General features: G+C 43.5%; 1 protein-coding gene across 2 annotated transcripts in view; it reads left to right on the top strand.

Moving 5' to 3' along the window:
• Ctnnd2 (catenin delta 2) overlaps positions 1-17,802 on the top strand; it is a 376,658-nt gene that overhangs the window by 163,195 nt on the left and 195,661 nt on the right. For both annotated transcript variants that reach the window (XM_010611978.2, XM_010611974.2), the window contains exon 5: positions 3,428-3,641. In XM_010611978.2, coding sequence (XP_010610280.1) covers positions 3,428-3,641 — 214 coding nt within the window. The remainder of the gene's footprint in view (positions 1-3,427; positions 3,642-17,802) is intronic.

Below are 17,802 nucleotides of genomic sequence, written 5' to 3'. Positions count from 1 at the left end.
CAGTAATGAATGTAACTGTACTGTCTACCTAGAATGTACCAATGAATTCAATTTAAATTTTTTTTAAAAACTTTCAACAACCAAGACAAGTAGATGAGTGAATAAATAAATTTTAATGTAAACAGAAATGGAATATTATTCAGCACTGAGAAGGAATATCAAATCATGTAAGAGGAAGAAGTAACCATAAGGGCTTACCACCAAGAGGAAGATTGGATAAAGAAGATATGGTGCCAAAAAGAATGAGAAACTAAAAACATTTCTAGCTAAATGGATGCACCTTGAAGCCATACTCAAGTGAAATAAATAGGATGCACTTGTATAAATACCAAGTTGTTTCTCTGATGTGAGAAACTGAAAGTGTGAGCATCAAAATGTGTAATAGATAATGTGAAATAGGAAGAAAATGTTCAAAGGGGAAGGGGAACTAGGGAGGGAGGTGGGGGCAAGGAAAAATGGAAACAAAGTTTTTGTAAATAGAAGGGGTGGAGGGGTGGAAGAAACGGAACGGGAATGGGGAAAAAACACAAACCAAGGTATATCATGTAGAGGTACAAATTCCCAATGATGAGTGTGATCATAATAGATGCCTAAAATGTACCGATAAACTTAATGAGTAAATTTTTTTAAATAAGAAGTTCAGTTTAGTTACAAGGAGAAACTATCAGGGCTGAGAATTTAGAGGAAAGCAAGAGAGACGCAAGACTGAGAGACAGGGATTAGGGCAGCAGGAGCCCCTGCACGTCCCCCAGGAGGACGCGGACCACACATCCGGGTGCCGCATCCCTGTCCTGTGTCAGGGGACCAGGAGGAAGAGCCAAGGGCCTGGCTTTCTGCCTCACCCATGAATATTCACATATCAACTCTGACTGATGTTTGGCTTCAGAAAACTGAAATGGGGTGGATTCTCTCATTCTTTGATAAAATTCAGCAGCATTTTTGCATATAGATGGTCTGGTGACTGCAAATAAGAGCAGATGAAAAAAAGCTTATTGTCCTATTGGTGCTTCCCTAGAGAGATTAAAATAGAACTTCATATCGCATTTTAAATTCGGGTATATGGCATTAATTAGGGTCAAACTGAAAACACTGTGCTCTCATTATACTATTAAGAATTCAAACTGCATTCATTGTGAATTCATTTTCCCTCTTAATGAGTTGGAATAATATTTTAGTATCTTAATTTATTAAGTCGTATAAATGGAAAATATATTAACATAAATTAGAAATATTAAGTATAATATCCAGGATAGCTAAAATATAGAGACATGAACAGATAGATTGATTTACTGCATCATCTGCTTTTAATATATAACCAATAAGTTCAATGAAAGATAGATTTACGTCCTCCTCACTTAAAATGGCTTCATCATCATTAAAAAATTCAATCCAAGGAAGTCTAAATTAAAACACACAATTCAGAGACACACAGTCGAGAAAAAAAAAATGACATCCACAGTTAGACCTTTGAGTACCAATGGAATATCCTTTCCTAGGTGTTCTAATAAACTGGGTACAGCAGGAGTCCAGACGCACATGCAGGAAATGTGTCCAGTCTGTGTCGCACACAGAGCAACACGACTTCTTCCTTCTAGGGTGGGTGCCAACCATGCAAAACTGGGGAGAACTAAGTTGGCCAAAGCTGTCTTCCGGTTCCTCTTTCTCCTTTCCTCCCTGGAGCCGCCTGTCAGGCGCCCGCACCTTGCAAGGTGTGTAGACCGCACAGCAGAGGCGAATACCATCCTAGCCATGAGGAGCCCCATCCTTCCCACTTCCTTCCAGGGGGCTTTTCTCAAGGAAAGTGTCATGCGCAAACCACCGCACTTACTCTTTTCAAGGTGAAGGCTTCTGGGTGTACGAGTTCTGCCAGGATTGCTTTCTTTTCTGCTTGCGTTTTCTTGATGAAAGACAATAATTCCTACAGGCAGCCACCAAATCATCTATGGCTCCCCCTAGGTATGTGAAGCACACTCTCAGTACCCTGTATGCAATCTTCACTTTACACAAAAGGTTTTCTTCTGCCTTTTAAAAGCATTATTGCTCAATTTTGAAAAGCAAATTTGAAAAAGCAAAGTTTTAGCGAATCCGAGAAATTCTAGTATCTCAGCCAGTGCTGTATTCATTGGCTCTGTGCATTCGACTCTTTAGCGAGCACCTACTATGGGCTTGGTGCATATTGCTCTTTGGTTAGGAATGAGAATATTATCAGAGAACAAACTGAAAGACCAGCCATCCCAGAATATGGATTTGGATAGGGGAAAATAGATGATAACAGTAAACATAACCAATCAGAACACATCAAGGGATCTGAAGACTTCTGTAACGGGTGACAGGAAAAGAAGAATGCGGGGCTGGAGGAGCGTGGCTCAGCTTGCTGTCTAAGCCGTGTGGCTAGAGTCACATTGAAAAGTGGGCACAGAAGGAACCTTGAGAGAAGGTGGCGGTTGCCTGTGTCCTGGCGCATCTGTGGAATGGTAACAACCAAAACTAAGCAGAAGGGGTACCAGTCCTTCAATCCCTCAAGTTTAGAGAAAGAAAAGGACAAAGACACGGCTGAGTGACTCATGCTGTCTGGGTGCAGACTTCCTGAAGTGGGGTGTGTGCTAAGGAGCCACTGCATTTTGTTTCCGGTTTAAATTTTAGAATTGGTCCCAACGTCCAAGGGCCGTGGGTGGAACGTGTATTTGGAAACGCATTGCACAATCGCTTTGTGTTTACTTATAAAAAACTTAAAATTTCCTTTGAATTAAAAAAAAAACACGCTAAAATTTAAAGTGATGTTTATTGTCGTTCATCGAACACCCACATTCCGCATCACAGCCCTCGGCCTCGGGTGCTCGTGTGTCACTGTGAGTGACAGGTTTCCAGGCTTATGGGATAAAGCTCCTAGGGTCAGTTTTCCCAGTTTCTTCTGGTTCCTATCAAGTGTTTGGAATGTTTCCCTATTAAAAAAAAAAAAAAAAGGCACAATCTTAGCATTTGGCACACCAGTCCCGCCGCCTTTGAAGACAATGGTTAGCATGAGTCTAAGGAGCAGGGTTCCTTCCGAGGCCTTTTGTGCCTCCATCTGCTGCTGTACCACGGGTATGTGGCATATTTTTAAAGAAGAAAATGTCTGAGACGCTCATTACAAAGTTAAAATCACCTTTCCAAAATTCTATAGCTTGAAAAAAATACATTAAAATTTTTATTGGTAGGGTATTAAAGCAGGCACAGGCAATAAAATCTAAAGAGAGCAGTTAATTGCATTCTTTTCCTATTATACACCCTCATTCAGTTCGGTGCAATTAATTGTGGCAGACTCTTCTTGTAAAAAACAAAACAAAACAATAACAAAAAAAAACAAAACAAACAAAAGAAAATGTTTTTGGCTTCGATTGTGAGACCTTGCTCCCTGAGGCCAAAGTGGTGTTCTTTGCTCTTTCAGATAAGGAGACAGGGAGGTATCCAGCTCCTGGTGGACCTGCTAGACCATCGGATGACCGAAGTCCACCGTAGTGCCTGCGGGGCTCTGAGGAACCTGGTGTACGGCAAGGCCAACGACGATAACAAAATCGCCCTGAAAAACTGCGGTGGCATTCCCGCGCTCGTGAGGCTGCTGCGCAAGACCACAGACCTGGAGATTCGGGAGCTGGTCACAGGTGAGGCCCATCGTCCCTGGACGTCCTGTCCTATCCCATGCTACATTTCCCGTTGTCCAGCCCCGTAGCCCAGGAGCGGACCAAATATCACGGGCTGGGGCCTGCCGCGGTGCTAAGAGCACCCGCAGTCGCAAGTTATATTTTCAAATGAGTGCACGATAGAATCGAATGTAGCACACATGGATTGGTCATATTAAATAATTAAAGCCCTGTCCATGTAACCCTCGCTAACACTCACTGGTCACATTTCAGTCCTTGTCATCTGATTTACAAGTAGCTGCACATTTCATGATACCCACCGGCCATGATTAGGATAACACTAAAAATAATTAGTAAAAAGATGAGGCACGTTAGTTACAGGTAATAAAGTATATATTCATGTTTATAGTGTGGTTAACCACAGAGAGCTTACTGTATCTGTAATTTAATTTATGAAGTAAAATATTTATGCCTACTCAAAATCACAAGGTTATATTACAACATATTAAGGAATTTTTTGAAAGTTAACATGAGAGAAAGTCTTTTCATGATCATAGAGTTTGGGTTTTTGTGAAATGGAGATAATTACAGTGCTTTAGAGAGTCGGGAGAGTTTAATGAATGAGAACACCTAAAGCGTTCAGTGCAGGCAGCATGTTTAGAAAGCACGGTGACACAGGAATCATTAGTAATTAGCTACCAACCCTCACTTTTTTATTAGTACGTAGTGAATACCTTCACTGTGGGGAGTTCATTCATGTCCTACACATATTTTCATTGTTTTTCATCCCTGTCCCTTCCCCTCCTCACCCTCCCTCCCCGTATTAGTTTCCTTTCCATTTGCAGAGGATCTATCTCCTTGTTTCCCATCCGCAACATTTTATTTTGCTTTTATTTATGCTTCAGTTTCCATATAAGTGAAGCGATACACAACTTCAGCTTGGGTGAATGGCTTATTTCCCTTAATATTATGGATACCAGTTGGATCCATTTTTTTTTCTACAAAGGACTTCACTGTATCGGTGGCATCAGCGGGGTACTCTGCTGTGGATAAGTACATTTCCCTCATCCACCTGCCTGTTGGTGGACTCGTGGGCTACCTCCAAGATTTGGCTATAATGAGTTGTTTGCTGTAAACATGGATCACTGTAATATGATGACTTTGTATCTAGCAGGTGAAGAGCTGAATCCAACGAAATTTCGATTTGGGGGGCTTTTGTGGGGGGGATTTCCATGCTGATTTCCATATAATAGTGGTTGTACTAGTTTGTATTCCCACCCGTAACAGAAGGGTTCCTTTCCCCCTGCACACTTTGCCAGCCTGATTTCTTGATGACAGCTGTTCTGTTCAGAGTAAGGTGGAATCTCAGTGTTGTTGTAATTTGCGTTTCCCTAGTGGCCAGCAGGGCTGAGTGGTTTTTCATGTATTTATTGGCTGTTTGTCTTTCTGAGAAGTCCCTATTCATTTCACTTGCCCATTTTTTGATGGAATTTTATTTTAAGGGGATCTAACTTTTGGAGTTCTTTATATATTCTAGATAATCCACTGCCTGAGATGTAGCTGGCAAATTTTTTTCCCCCATTCTGTAGGTTGTCTCTTCATACTGTTGGTTTTTCCTTTGCTGTGCAGAAACTTTCTGATTTGACACAGTCTCGTTGGTTGATTGCAGTTTTATTTGTTGGCGTGTTAGTGACATAGACGGCCCTGATATGGGATTCAGAACCGTTCTAATGCTTCCTCTTTTTGACTGTATTGTGCTGGGTGGTATGTGGTTTCTGGTTTACAAAAGCACCATTATAAACTGGTATTGCTAAGTGGACTGCAAACTTGACTCTCCTGAAGATCGTGTATTTATTTATTTATTTATTTATTTATTTTCTTTTGAGACAGGGTCTCACTATGTAGTTGAGACTGACCTGGAACTCACTATGCAGCCCAGGCTGGTCTCGAACTCATAGCGATCCTCCTGCCTCAGCCTCCCGAGTGCTGGGATTACAGGCATGCACCACCACGCCCAGCCTGAAGATCTCTTAAATATCCACTATCCCACATACCTTCTGTCTCAATTCTAAAATGTCTTTCTATCTATGCTGATGAAGTATATGCAAATTTATTTTTAAAAATATGCGGCACAAGCTACAGTATCATAAATATTTATTCAGTACTGGGTCAATTCCCAGCTTCACCATAATTTTTAAATTTTTTACCCTTTGAAGTTGCCACATCTCTGTCAGGCTGAATCACAACCAGCCCTGTGTTTTTCCTTTCTTTTCTTTTCTCTTCTTTCTGTAAGTGGAGAATTGTCTTGTAAAAATAAAATAATAATTGTTAAGCGCTACTGTATTATTAATATTTAATGACACACTGGTATGGATCAGGCCTGGTAAAATCATCATCTGTCTCATATTGGATGTCTAGGAGAGTTCTGAGGTGCGCTGTATTACTGGAAAGTCCCCTCACGTGATGGCCATGAATCCCCATGCTTATTTTCGTGGCTTCTAAGTTGGAAATGCCTGCGAGAGAAGAGGCCCACTCTGTGTAAAGGAAACACGACACCCTTGCACTGAGACCATGCCTGTGGATACATGAAGCTGGAGGAACAGGCCAGAAGAAAGCTTTCCGCACACCCATGTGCATCTGCTTTACACTTCAGAAAGAACTGAATTTTGCCAAAATGTTGGCATACACCAGTATGAAGTCTTTGTCCAGAAGTCCCCGCTGGGTGGCTCAACTCATGGCCAAGAAAACTCAGCCACATTTGAAATCTTTGAATTATTAAGGGGTTTTTTAAAAAGGGAAGAAAATGTATCGCCCATCACCTGACATGGTCTAGGACAGCCCTGTGCCCTGTGCTCTGCTGACACTGGGGCAGCTGAAAAGAAACTGGTGGTGTCTCTACCACTCCCTCAGCACTGCTTCTGACAGACCCTGGAGCTCGCGTGCTTTGTACAAGGCTAGAGCAAAAATCCCTTTGTGAGCCCATTTGGAAACCTCAGAGGCAAGGAACCCCTTCAGAATGTCAGGAAGTCTCCTTCTGCAGCAAAGACTGTTCCGGGGGGAGTCCGCTGGTACTTCACAGACCAGGAGAACTTCAACCCTATTTAGCTTCTTCTGGAAGAACGAAGGTTCGTCCCCATGGTCACACCAAGACCCAGTGGGTTTGTTTTGTATCAGTGTGCGCTGGTGGTCAAGGCTCTCACTGTCTGCCCTCCTGGGGTAAAGGCTGTGACAGCCGAGTCGATGAAGAGTGGCCGTGGACGCTGCCTCACTAGGTGTTCTCTGCCTTTCCAGATGCAGGGTCTTGCTGTGCTCAGCTGAACTTCAGGCAGAAATCTTGCCCTTCTCAAAGACAGACGTGTTGTCCCCAGATAAGCACAAATTCCTGGCACCCGGGGTTACAGTCATGACTGCTCTTGCACAGTAGCTATGTAGTTTAGGTCCAAGCTACCAGCTTAGGGAAGGACACAGGGAGATGGCATCTCTGAGAACATTCTGGTGCCAAAGGGACAATTGCTGTGAGCTGGTCTCCCATTTCCATGGTGGCAAAAATCTGAGGTGTTTGTAAACCTGCAGGACCCCCTGACTTGCATCAGTGATCCGAAGGAGGCTGACCCAGCTGCCTGGGAGAAATGAATTCCCCTCAGAGAACGTCAGGGTGAGTCACCTCCATCGGCAGCACCAGCCGGGGCTCTTTTGCTAGTGAGCTCTAAGCCTGGGCTCTGCTGGTTCCTGCAGAGCTTTGGGGAAATTTAACACAGTTTAACCTCAAGATCATAGAGCCTTCCATCTCCCTGCTCTTTTACTCTGTCTCTTCCTCTGAGACTCTTGTCTCTGCCCAGTCTGATGGGTTGGTTCATACACAGAAAGGCTTCTGCGTGACTCCAGGAGTTTCAGCCATTCCTCAGCTGTGAGTTTCTCCAGGCGTCGAGCAGGCGAAGCCACACGGAAGCTTAGGCCAGCGCCTGCTGCACAGTGCACAGAGCTCTGCTCTGAAAGGTCAGCAGTGTGTCCCAGCTGCTGATTATCCAGAAGCACTGCCTGGCCACCATGCACTCGCTCGCTCACATCTGATAAACTTTCTAGATGGGCAGCAAGTGAGCAAGCCGATGGCTCTGGAGGGTAGTGGGAAATGTAAGAGAAAAAAGGTTCACTTCTCTTCTTCTGTCCAAGGAGCTGCTGCACATCCTTTGGGGAATTAAGTTAGATATCCGCGCATGAATTAAATGAAATCCTGATTTACATGTTGTGACTGTGCCTTTGAGATTTCCAGCAGCCCGAATGCAGAGCTCAGGGAGGAATAAGGGCTACACCCAGGAAACCCCTCTAGATCAGAGCATGCAGCACATCGGCTGCTTCCCTCCTTCCTCCTCACACGGCAGGATGCACGGGAAGTCACATCCACTGGAGCACCTTACAGGGGAGAGACAGTGAGGCCCTGCTGTGACTCCCTTCCTTGAGATTTATAAACGGGAATGTGTTGTAACAAATACAAAATTAAAAATAGCAATTTTAGTGATTTCCTTTAAACAAAGGAGATTTTAGAAGACCTAGCTGCTGTATATCCAGAAGAACTTATGGTATCGAGAATGCCAAATTACGAATAATAGAAAGAAATTATCTGGTGAAGCTTTAAATTATGTATCGAGTATTTTTTGGCAAACCGTTTGAACAAGAATAAAATGTTGAAATGCAAGTATTTACATTCAACACATAAACATACATGCTGAAAAAAAAAAAAAACAGCCACCCATCTGCAAGGCAGTATCTATTCACAGCGGAAAGTATTTTGCCCCTGCCTGTTAGGCCTTGCAATAAATAATTTTCTTCCTATGCAATAATTACTATGAGATGATGATCAGAATTTTATTTAAATCCAGCTGAAGCTATTCTGCACTAGCCATTACTCCGAATGCTCCTGTGCATATAAACTGATTAGAAATGCTGCCCGTCCTTCAGGCTTGACAAATACTTTTCTCTCTCCCTCTAAATATGGACATAATAAACCTAAATTTTGAAATACCCAACTACACATTTCCGAGTGCTGTACAAATCATAATAAAACAGTTTTTATTAAGCCATAAAACTTGGTAAATCTGTTCTATTTGGGCTGAAAGCAGATGTCCTTGACGGCTCTGCTTCTCCCAGCATAGCGAGTGTCCTTCCACCTTCCACTTTGCACACGCAGTGATCTTTTCTTTTAATTGAGGCACCAGCCACTGACCCAGCCTTGTCCGGGAGTCCACTTTTCACCCATTCCCTCCTCTCTGTGATGGCCTCCCAGAACCCTGAGTCTGCAGCACTTTTGGGTGTCGCTGTCTAGACTCACTGCGCCATGGGCCTGGGCCAGAACTACGCCCCAATGGGAATTCATACCAGTTCCTCAGAAGAGGCACTCAGGAGATGAAAGCCGGAGGAAGTCAGTCTCAGACTCCCACACATGACCGACAGATAGATGATATATAAAGTTCTCTAGTGACACATTATGAGGCATCTAAGTGAGTGCTTTGTTCTGAAGGTGTTGGTATTGAACACTTTCAACATAAGGCATCGACTTCTTCAGTTCCAGAAAATTGTTCTTTAACTAACTAACAATAGCCTTCAATCTCAGCACTCAGGAGGCTCAGTCTGGAGGATCACAGCAAGTCCAAGGCCAACCTGAGCTACATAGTGAGACTTTGACTCGAGAAAGAAAAAGAAAGTAAATAAACAAACAAACAGTGACTCACAAGCATCCCTTTTCTGACCTCTCACTTTGGAGTTAAACCTATTGGGAACCTCTTGGAATATTCCTCTCTCTTATACTTCCTTATATAACTTGGAGTCCTTTGTCTTTTAATCAAATAACTTCTGAGTGATTTCTCCAATATTTGGCATTTATTTCTAACATTTAATTTCCCCAACTGATGTGTAAGACTTTTATTTTCTTGGTGGAAGCTGTAGTCTTTTTTTTTTTATTCTGAAAAATAACCTCTATATTTTTGTAGCTTCTGTTTTCATTTTATGAATATAGACTATTCAGAAAATTCTCTAAGAGATGATCTAAAGATATTTTTCGTGTATAGCATGAATTATCTGTCTTCTCTAGCGTCAGTTTTTCTGTTTTGTGTGGGCCTTTCTCATTGACTTTGCAGGCCTACTCCAAGTATGTGGTAACCCTCAATTTCCAACTTATTTGTAAGACGGAAGGACTGTGGACCTGCGGTTAAATGTCAACTGTGAAGCGAAGCTTTGTCGCAAGTGAGAAGGAAGTTAGGGTGGGGAGTCCTCTAAGGGTCTCCTTAGGAGCGCTTTTCTCCCAGACTGACATCCACAGAACTTTTTAGTTCTCTTGAGTGCAATCAGCATCTTTGGAGACTCCACTGAATTTTCAGCTTTGTTTGTTTGTCTGGCCCAGAGGGAGGCTGTGGCACTTTCCTGGCTACCAAAAATTCTTTGCACTCACATGGGACCAGAGAGTGAGAGGGTGAAGGACTGAGTCTTTTCCAACCCTTTGCAGCCTAGCTTCTCATTTCCACACCCTCCGTGCCTGCCATCTCTGAGGAGGAATCTTTCTTGGGTTTCTAAGCAAGCTGGGGTGCAGCCACCTCTGCATCTCCCGGGCTGAGCCAGCTTCTCCTTTTGCTTCACCAGCCACCTCACCTCCGTCTATCTTCATCTTGTGGAGAAATGTGATGAAATTTCTCATCTGCTGAATTATATCCTTTTTTCTTCCTCACTCCATAGCCCTAGGAAACATCTTCTTCCCTGCATGAGTTCTGGACAGTTTGTAGTAAATATTACTAAATATTATCTCTTGCTGATGGAAGCCAGATTGGAGGCCTTGCTGTGGGTCTGTCAGCCAAGTGAGCTCGCTAATTCAAGGAAAGCCTGTGTGACACAGCATTAAACACCCTGCATGGAAGGGGTGGTAGGCACAGAGGAGAAACATTCCTGCCTCCCATAGCTTCCAGCTTGTTTTCCTCTTCCTGTTTTCTGTGATCACCCAAGGCATTGGTTGCTCTCTGCAAAGCAGAAGCTGAGCAGTTTGTCCCAATGATTTTTCTCCATCTTCACGGATTTCGGGGGATCAGTTGATTAGCAATTCAGACCAGAAGGCACTGAAATGTATCAGAAGATAAAATTATTTAAATCGAAGTCAGGGTCAGTAGGGTCCCATGATTTAAAATTAAATCCTAATTTTATTTCTTATCTCAAGTAAATATCCAGCCACATTGTCTAACACAGCATAGTAGAGATTCCACAGCAGAATTAAGCAACGTTGCAAAGATAAAAATGAATAGAGACATTCCAATAACAAAATGCCAGAATGTCGAGATGCCCTGAATGTTAATAGAAACTTTACCAGATATCAAATTCCCAAGGAGAAATTAAAAATCAAAGTTTAAATTCCATTTCATGTTGAAGTCCAAAGACATTAAAGTTCAAAGGAATTTAAGTAAAAAAATCAATATCTCTTGCCTTTGTGTGCTCAAGTTCAAAGTCCACAATTCCTAAGTTAGCTAAATGTAAAACCATCCTCCCCAGCTTTCCTACTCTGCACAGGCTCAGCCAGTGACATTCCTATGTTTCTGAGGGCTGAGTTCCTTAGAAGCCGAGTCCTGGACTGCCTTGCTCTGAAATTGGCTGCCTATTTTCATGGCCTGAGAAGATACAGTGTTTCCTTCCAACTCTGACCCACTGCTTCATTCAAGGATGTGAGCACTGGACCCTGCCTACCAGATTTAGAAAAAAAAAAGCATCACAGCCCCTAGGAGAAGTCATCCCAAGCATGGGTGTGTGACACAAGCCAGCCTTTGCTGTGGCTGTGGCAAGAACTCTTGGAAGTCTGTACTGGTTTTCTGTCACTGCTGTAACAAATCCCCACAAATGCCATAGCTCACAACAGCGCACATGCATGACCATGCAGTGCTGGAGATCAGAAAAGCTTATTTTGACTCATGACTTCAGAAGTTTCAGTCCATGGTCATTTGGCTTCATTATTTTTAGGCCTGTGATAAGATACCACATGTGAGTGGGAACAGATGACAGAGGAAAAGTGTTCACCTCATGATGTTCAGGAAGCAGAGAGAGGGGAGGGGCCAGGGGTCCCAATATCCCTTTCACGAACTCACCCCAACAACCCCCTGGGCCTTAACTCCTAAAAGTTCTACACCTCCCGACAGCACTACAGGCTGATAGACCTGCCTTTGGGGGACATTCCACATCCAGCTCTAACATGGGAGCCTTTGTGGGGAATCCGTTTCCTTGCGTTTTCCAGCTTCTATAAGCTGCCTATGTTTCTTGGCTTGTGATCTCTTTCTTTGTCTTTAAAGCCAGCCCCACTGCATCTCTGCTCATTCCATTTAGCCATATTTTCCTCTGACCACTGCCAAGAACCATCCTCAGCTTTGAAGGAGCTGTGTGGCCGACTGAGGCCAACCGGTGAAGACAGGATCATCTCCAGGAGCAGATGTCCATCCCAGACTTCATAACTTCATCCCATCTGTGACATCCCTTTTGTCATGGGAGGGAGAATGTGGATATCTTGAGGGACCACCATTCTAATGGTGATAGCATCTGGAGGAAGACTAGCAAAGGGAGATTCCTTGGATAGTCAGTCCGAGTGGTGTCACTTTGGCTTCAAGTGGCCATGATCTGTGAACTTACATTCAGTCGAGGGGAGAAGGTCCAGTAGCGGTTAATCTTGGCATTAAGCATTTGCTAGTTGAACAGTTTGTCTATGCATATTGTATCTTCTTTTGAAAAGTGGAATTGTGGACATTGATGCCATCTTGCAATGCTGTATCCTGAGAGTGGGGGCCACCCCTCACCCCATCATCAGGTATATGAGCCATGTTTTTTGATCAGGGAGACAGGAGCACTCACTATGAATGGTATGGAAAGGGGGTTTGTTGTCTGGATTCAACCCGGAACCAGAGTGGGAGCTAGAAAGGCCCCTGTGCATCCAGCAATTGGCTGAAAGTCTACCTCAGTCACTGGGCAGCAGTCTGGAAGAAAAACCAGATGCGCAGCCCAGGAGAGCAAGGACCAGCTGGTACCCCGGAAGACAAACTGCATCCCTCTTCTGCCTGTTATTGGTTGCATCTCATCTTCAAGAGTGATGCCCAAAAGCTGGTGCCCTGTGCCCTAGGATGTGCCTGGACCTGGGGCAGCTGAAGGAGCAGATGTGGTAGGAGCTGTGGAGCTGTGGAGCAACGTGCTGCCCACAGCAGAGCAGTGAAATGCCGCCCTCTGCCTGCAGCCTTCTAAGCTCACAGGCATAGCACGTGGACACCTTTCAGCTGGAACCAGGCAGGGGGTGTTGACATTTATGCCTGAAGCAGTTGATCTTTTCTCCTTTCTTTATTAACTGTGCACAAGGCATAGCGTGATGGAGATTTCTCAGACATACGTGCATGTTGTTTACTGTTCCCCATTTTTATTGCTCTTCAATGTGCCTAACATGAGAAGTAAGGTATTCTCTGCATTTCTTGTATAATAACAAGAAGGAATAAACATTCCTGAACACTTGCCGATTACTGTCCTGTTTGCCCTCAGGTCTGTTGTTACCTTGAATCCACTTGATGGGATCAGATGTAAGCATCTTGCTTTGACACATGCTGGTCGGTGGGATGCCACCAGTCCTCTCTTCCTAGATCCAGTTTGATTTATAGCAATTATTTGCCCATTTCCCTGATCAGAGGAGATCTTTGAGACACTTGGCCAAATAAATAGATGTTTGTACCCAAGACATCTGTAGTACTAGTCCAGCGATGCACACAGTACAACATGTACCCTGAAAGATGCCAAAACTATCTGTAGCTAATACATACTGAATTATCCCATAAGGTCTTTAATCCATTTATCATTTTGCATATTAGGGTGGATTTGAGATTATCTCTTATGCTAACATGCTTGCTTGAATGAAAGAGGAAGAGTGGAACGGGTGAAGGGAGGCCAGGGGTGTGGAAAAAAATAAGAACCAAGATAAGTCATGTAAAGGCACAAGGTATTGTGTACCTAAAATGTACCAATAAAAATTATTTTTTTAAAAAAGAAATGTCTACATAGTGAGTTCCAGGTCAGTCTCAACTACATAGTGAGACCCTGTCTAAAAAAACAAAAAAACAAAAAAAAAAGAAAGAAAGAAAGAAATGAAATAGCTTCAAGTGAATATTGCACATAACAGCCCCCAACCTACAGCCAGCAGTAAGCAACCATTATTGATACCGCTGCTCTCTGGAATGAAGCTTGCAAAGATTATGCTCCACTGCTCCCACTCAAGACTTCTTGGGGTTTCACCAAAACCCTCTGTACCCCCGTCGGAGCGTGTGGTGTGGTCGCCGTCCGTTTCACACATCCATTTCACATTTCCTGAGCCACCTGAAGTTGTCATTATCCATCTCCGTGCCACTATGGCTGAGGATGTGAGGTGTTTCCGATTTGACCTAGACTTACATTGCTGAGAGCGCCAAAATTTTATAAAGGTTCAAGCAAAAGTATCGGGAGGAGCTTTGGTTGTTGTTCTTTATCTGTCAAAATTGAAATGTGTGCCGCACTCTCTGCTCATTAGGTTTGACAATGCTTAACTGATTTGTGGCTCTACTTTGTGACTCATGAGTTACAAGTTAATTAGAAACACTTTTCCTTAATTATATTTGAGAGTTTGCTCTATTTGCTCTACAATAATCACAAAAATTACATTAACTAGTGTTAACGAACGCAGCATAAAAAATCCCCACTGAATCTTGGAGGAGAGGGGCAAATTACAGAATGTCTAGATCCCCTGCCTACACCTGGTTTCCTTGCCCGCAGATGTTTTTATTTGTCGTTCTCAGTGAAGCAGTCAGAATAAACTTCCGTCTTAGTTGTGCTTTAGAGGATGAAACTGGCCTGGCCAAGGAGAAGCTTCACTCTCATGAGTGCTCAGCAGCTTTCAGGTAGTGGTCATTCATCCTCCCTGGGGGTGCCCATCACCACTGGTGGGGTTTTTACCCTCACAGAAGCTCCAGGCCATCAGCCACATGCGCCACCCCACAAGGGAATGGCTGGAGGAAGAGTCTACAAAATAACGCCTGAGCAACGACCCTGTATCTAAGAGATCTGTAATCCCAACGAAGCGTGGACATCGTGCTTCGTGGTTAGTCTTCCTGACCTTCTGTCCTCCTTCCTGTCCTCCTGTCTTCCTTCCTCCTTCTTTCTTATCCACAATCACAAGTTGGCAACACAGCGATCAGTGATAGAAAAATGGTGCAAACCCGAGCTCTGCCCTCACGGAGTACCAGTGGAGTATGAGAGAGGAGTGGACACCCGGTCTACAAGATGAACACTGAAAAAGAGCTCAGAGGAGGAGACAGCCTTCAGTGGAGAGATCCAGAAAGATTTCATGAAGAAAACAGCATTTGAAACAGATTTTAAAGATGTGCGTGGGTTTTGCTTTCAGGTAGTACTAGCAGGAAAAGAAAAAATGAGCCAAGAAAGTTGTAGGCATGAATTTCCGCAGCAACAGTTCTTTCACAGGACAGAATGTAAATGGAGTCATCCCGCTGCTTGCATCCTTGCAGACACATCCAGACAGACGCACAGCATTCGCACTCAGAGTAGGTCCCTCCGCGTGCCCACAATCTCCGCCTTCCGTACATCCAGACCCAGTGCTGCAGGACACGGTCTTTTCTCCCCACCCGTACCTGCCTTTGAATGTGATAACTCTTCTTGCTCTTTGGGAGGGAGGAATAACGAATGAGGAGGTGCTCGTAAGTCTCCACGTAACTTGACACCCTTCACATACATATCAATAAATGTACTCCCAGCATGGGCAGTGTCCTCTTCAATGAGAAGAGAAAATTTTGTAACCACTCCAGCCATACCCTATGTAAATTAATTAAGGAAGATTAATCAGTTTAAAAAGATTAATCTACTTGGCAAATGACGGTTGTCCGACTGGCAAGTTTGGAGATTTTTGCAAGCACTTGAAAAAACGCGACGCCTCGAAGTGCTTTTCAGCCCTGTGAGTACTGCCTTCCCTAGCAGACACGTTTAGTGCTTCTCATAATGATCTGTATTGGCTTAAAAAGTGCCACTGTGTTTTCTCTGGCTTCCATGCATGTTGAATTTTTTAGAGAATGAATTTTAATTCGTAAACTCAATTTTATTTTCAAGAGGTATACCTGCTCTGTTCACAGATAGTTTCTGAAGCTTATCTGTGCAGTTGTTTAATTAAAAGCAAGCCTGAGAGTGCACTCGACTCTGGCTTGCTGATGTTTCAGTTTGCTACGCTTTGCATTCACTAGTAAAAGTCTCTTTCCATTCTTCCGATTTTATGTCAAGGGATTTTTTTTTATATACATTAAAAAGAATGATCCTTTGTCCTTCGTGGTTTATCCAAAATTCTTCCCTTCTGCAGTTAGCAAGAAGGAATAGTATGGTTGGAAACCTAAGGCTGAGAAATGCAGATTTCAAAGCATTCAGAAAACTTTTTTAACAAAAAAAAAAAAAAGATCATGAACATTAACTCTGGTGATTTTTGTTGTTTCAGTTCTTTGTTCGCTTTTTAAGTGCTTTTATCATCTTGATGTAACAGATGTTTCATTTTGTACTGGTTCCAAACATGCTTAGGGCAATGAAAGAAAAAAAAATTTGAAAATAAGAGAAGGAAAGAACACAAAGCTAGATCCAATCGCCTTTCTCTGGTAGTGGATCCACAACTGCAGGATAGTTTTCCTCGCCGTCCTCACCCCATCTGTGCTGAGAAGAGAAGCCATTCTCTCTGCTCTGGACCTCAGGAGTGTTTCTAGTTGTGTAACCACCGTATACCCCACCACATGCACCCTTCCCTGAGGCCTATTATGGTTTGGAGGAAGACTGTGCCCCCAAAGCCTCACGTATTTAGAGGTTGGACTTAGGAAGGTGCTTGGGCCATGGAGGCCCTAATGTGGCCTGGTTAGAGGTGGGTTTGTCACCCACCTGGGCTCCTCCATCTTCGCTTTCTGATGCCAGGCCTTCCATAGCTTTTCCTCCTCTGCACCATTTCTGTCTTTGATCCAGCATGTTATGGCCTGTAAGTGTGAGCCAAAACAAACCTCTCTCCCTTCAAGTTGTGGGTATCAGATATTCGTTCCAGTGATGATGACAAAAGTGATTCAGATAAGGACATTTGTGAGTGGAATGAAATTAAAATCCTTAATCTTCCACATCATCTTCAGGAGATTTCCAAACACTTTGTTTCGTTAACCAGAATTAGAATTTTATATTTAACACATAGTTGTGCTTATGAGGCCAGCATAGACCATTTATACTTTTGAGCAATTTATCAATTTAATAACTTCCTGCAAAACTGCCCTTGCTATTAACTTAGCTATCGGGATGTGTAAACACAGATGAGAAATTTTATTGTCATGGAAAAACTTCATGTTGAGCATGGCTAGGTATTTATAACTTGAATCTAATGAAAACAGGATTGAAAGGAAAAATCACGTGGTCTCAAAACGGAAACTGTCCCCACACATCAAGTGTGATTAACTAAGCCCCACAGTTGGTCATTGGAAAGGAATTCCTCTCCAGACTTTGTGGATCAGCTCCAAACACCAGGGTTTTATTACAAGTCCCCTTACTTCAGAAAGCCCACCCCACCACCACCATCACTAATTTTAGGTAGCAGTGCAAATACTTCTGTTAGGGCTGCTAGGTAACAAAACTGTCCGAGTTGCTATGGCAACAGGTATATCCATGCAAATTCCTTCTTTAAAAAGTCACTGGGCCTCAGCAAGTCTGTCTGATGTGAAATTTACAAATACTCGAGCCCCACCGTTATCCCTGACATTGTGTTGCCTTTTTAGCTGTCCCTGCTGTCTTTTGCCACCTATCTTCTAGGGTTAGTGAGCCCTTGGAGGGAACCACCAGCAGTAAGATTGTGGACAGGAAGAGATGTCACCTACAGTAAGAGTTCTGAGGGCACCTGTGAGCTGTAGAAGAACAACACGACCTAGGTGGGGATGGAGAAACAGGGAGGTAGAGGTCAAGACAAGTCTACTTAGAACACCGAGTGTCTCCGGTTATCCCTCTCTTCCTTACAAGTCACTGGATGGTGTGTACAGTTATGCACACCCACACGGGCATGCATACAGAGGCGTGACGACACACTTGCAAGCATGTTGCACAATGCAGACAGGACAGGCAGACACAGACAGATACACACAGGTGTGCT

This window comes from Fukomys damarensis, unplaced genomic scaffold, assembly GCF_012274545.1.
Source record: "Fukomys damarensis isolate Sample0158 unplaced genomic scaffold, DMR_v1.0_HiC HiC_scaffold_1, whole genome shotgun sequence".
NCBI lineage: Eukaryota > Metazoa > Chordata > Mammalia > Rodentia > Bathyergidae > Fukomys > Fukomys damarensis.
The sequence above is the reverse complement of the archived record's forward strand: the minus strand, read 5'-3'. Positions and strand labels throughout refer to the sequence as shown.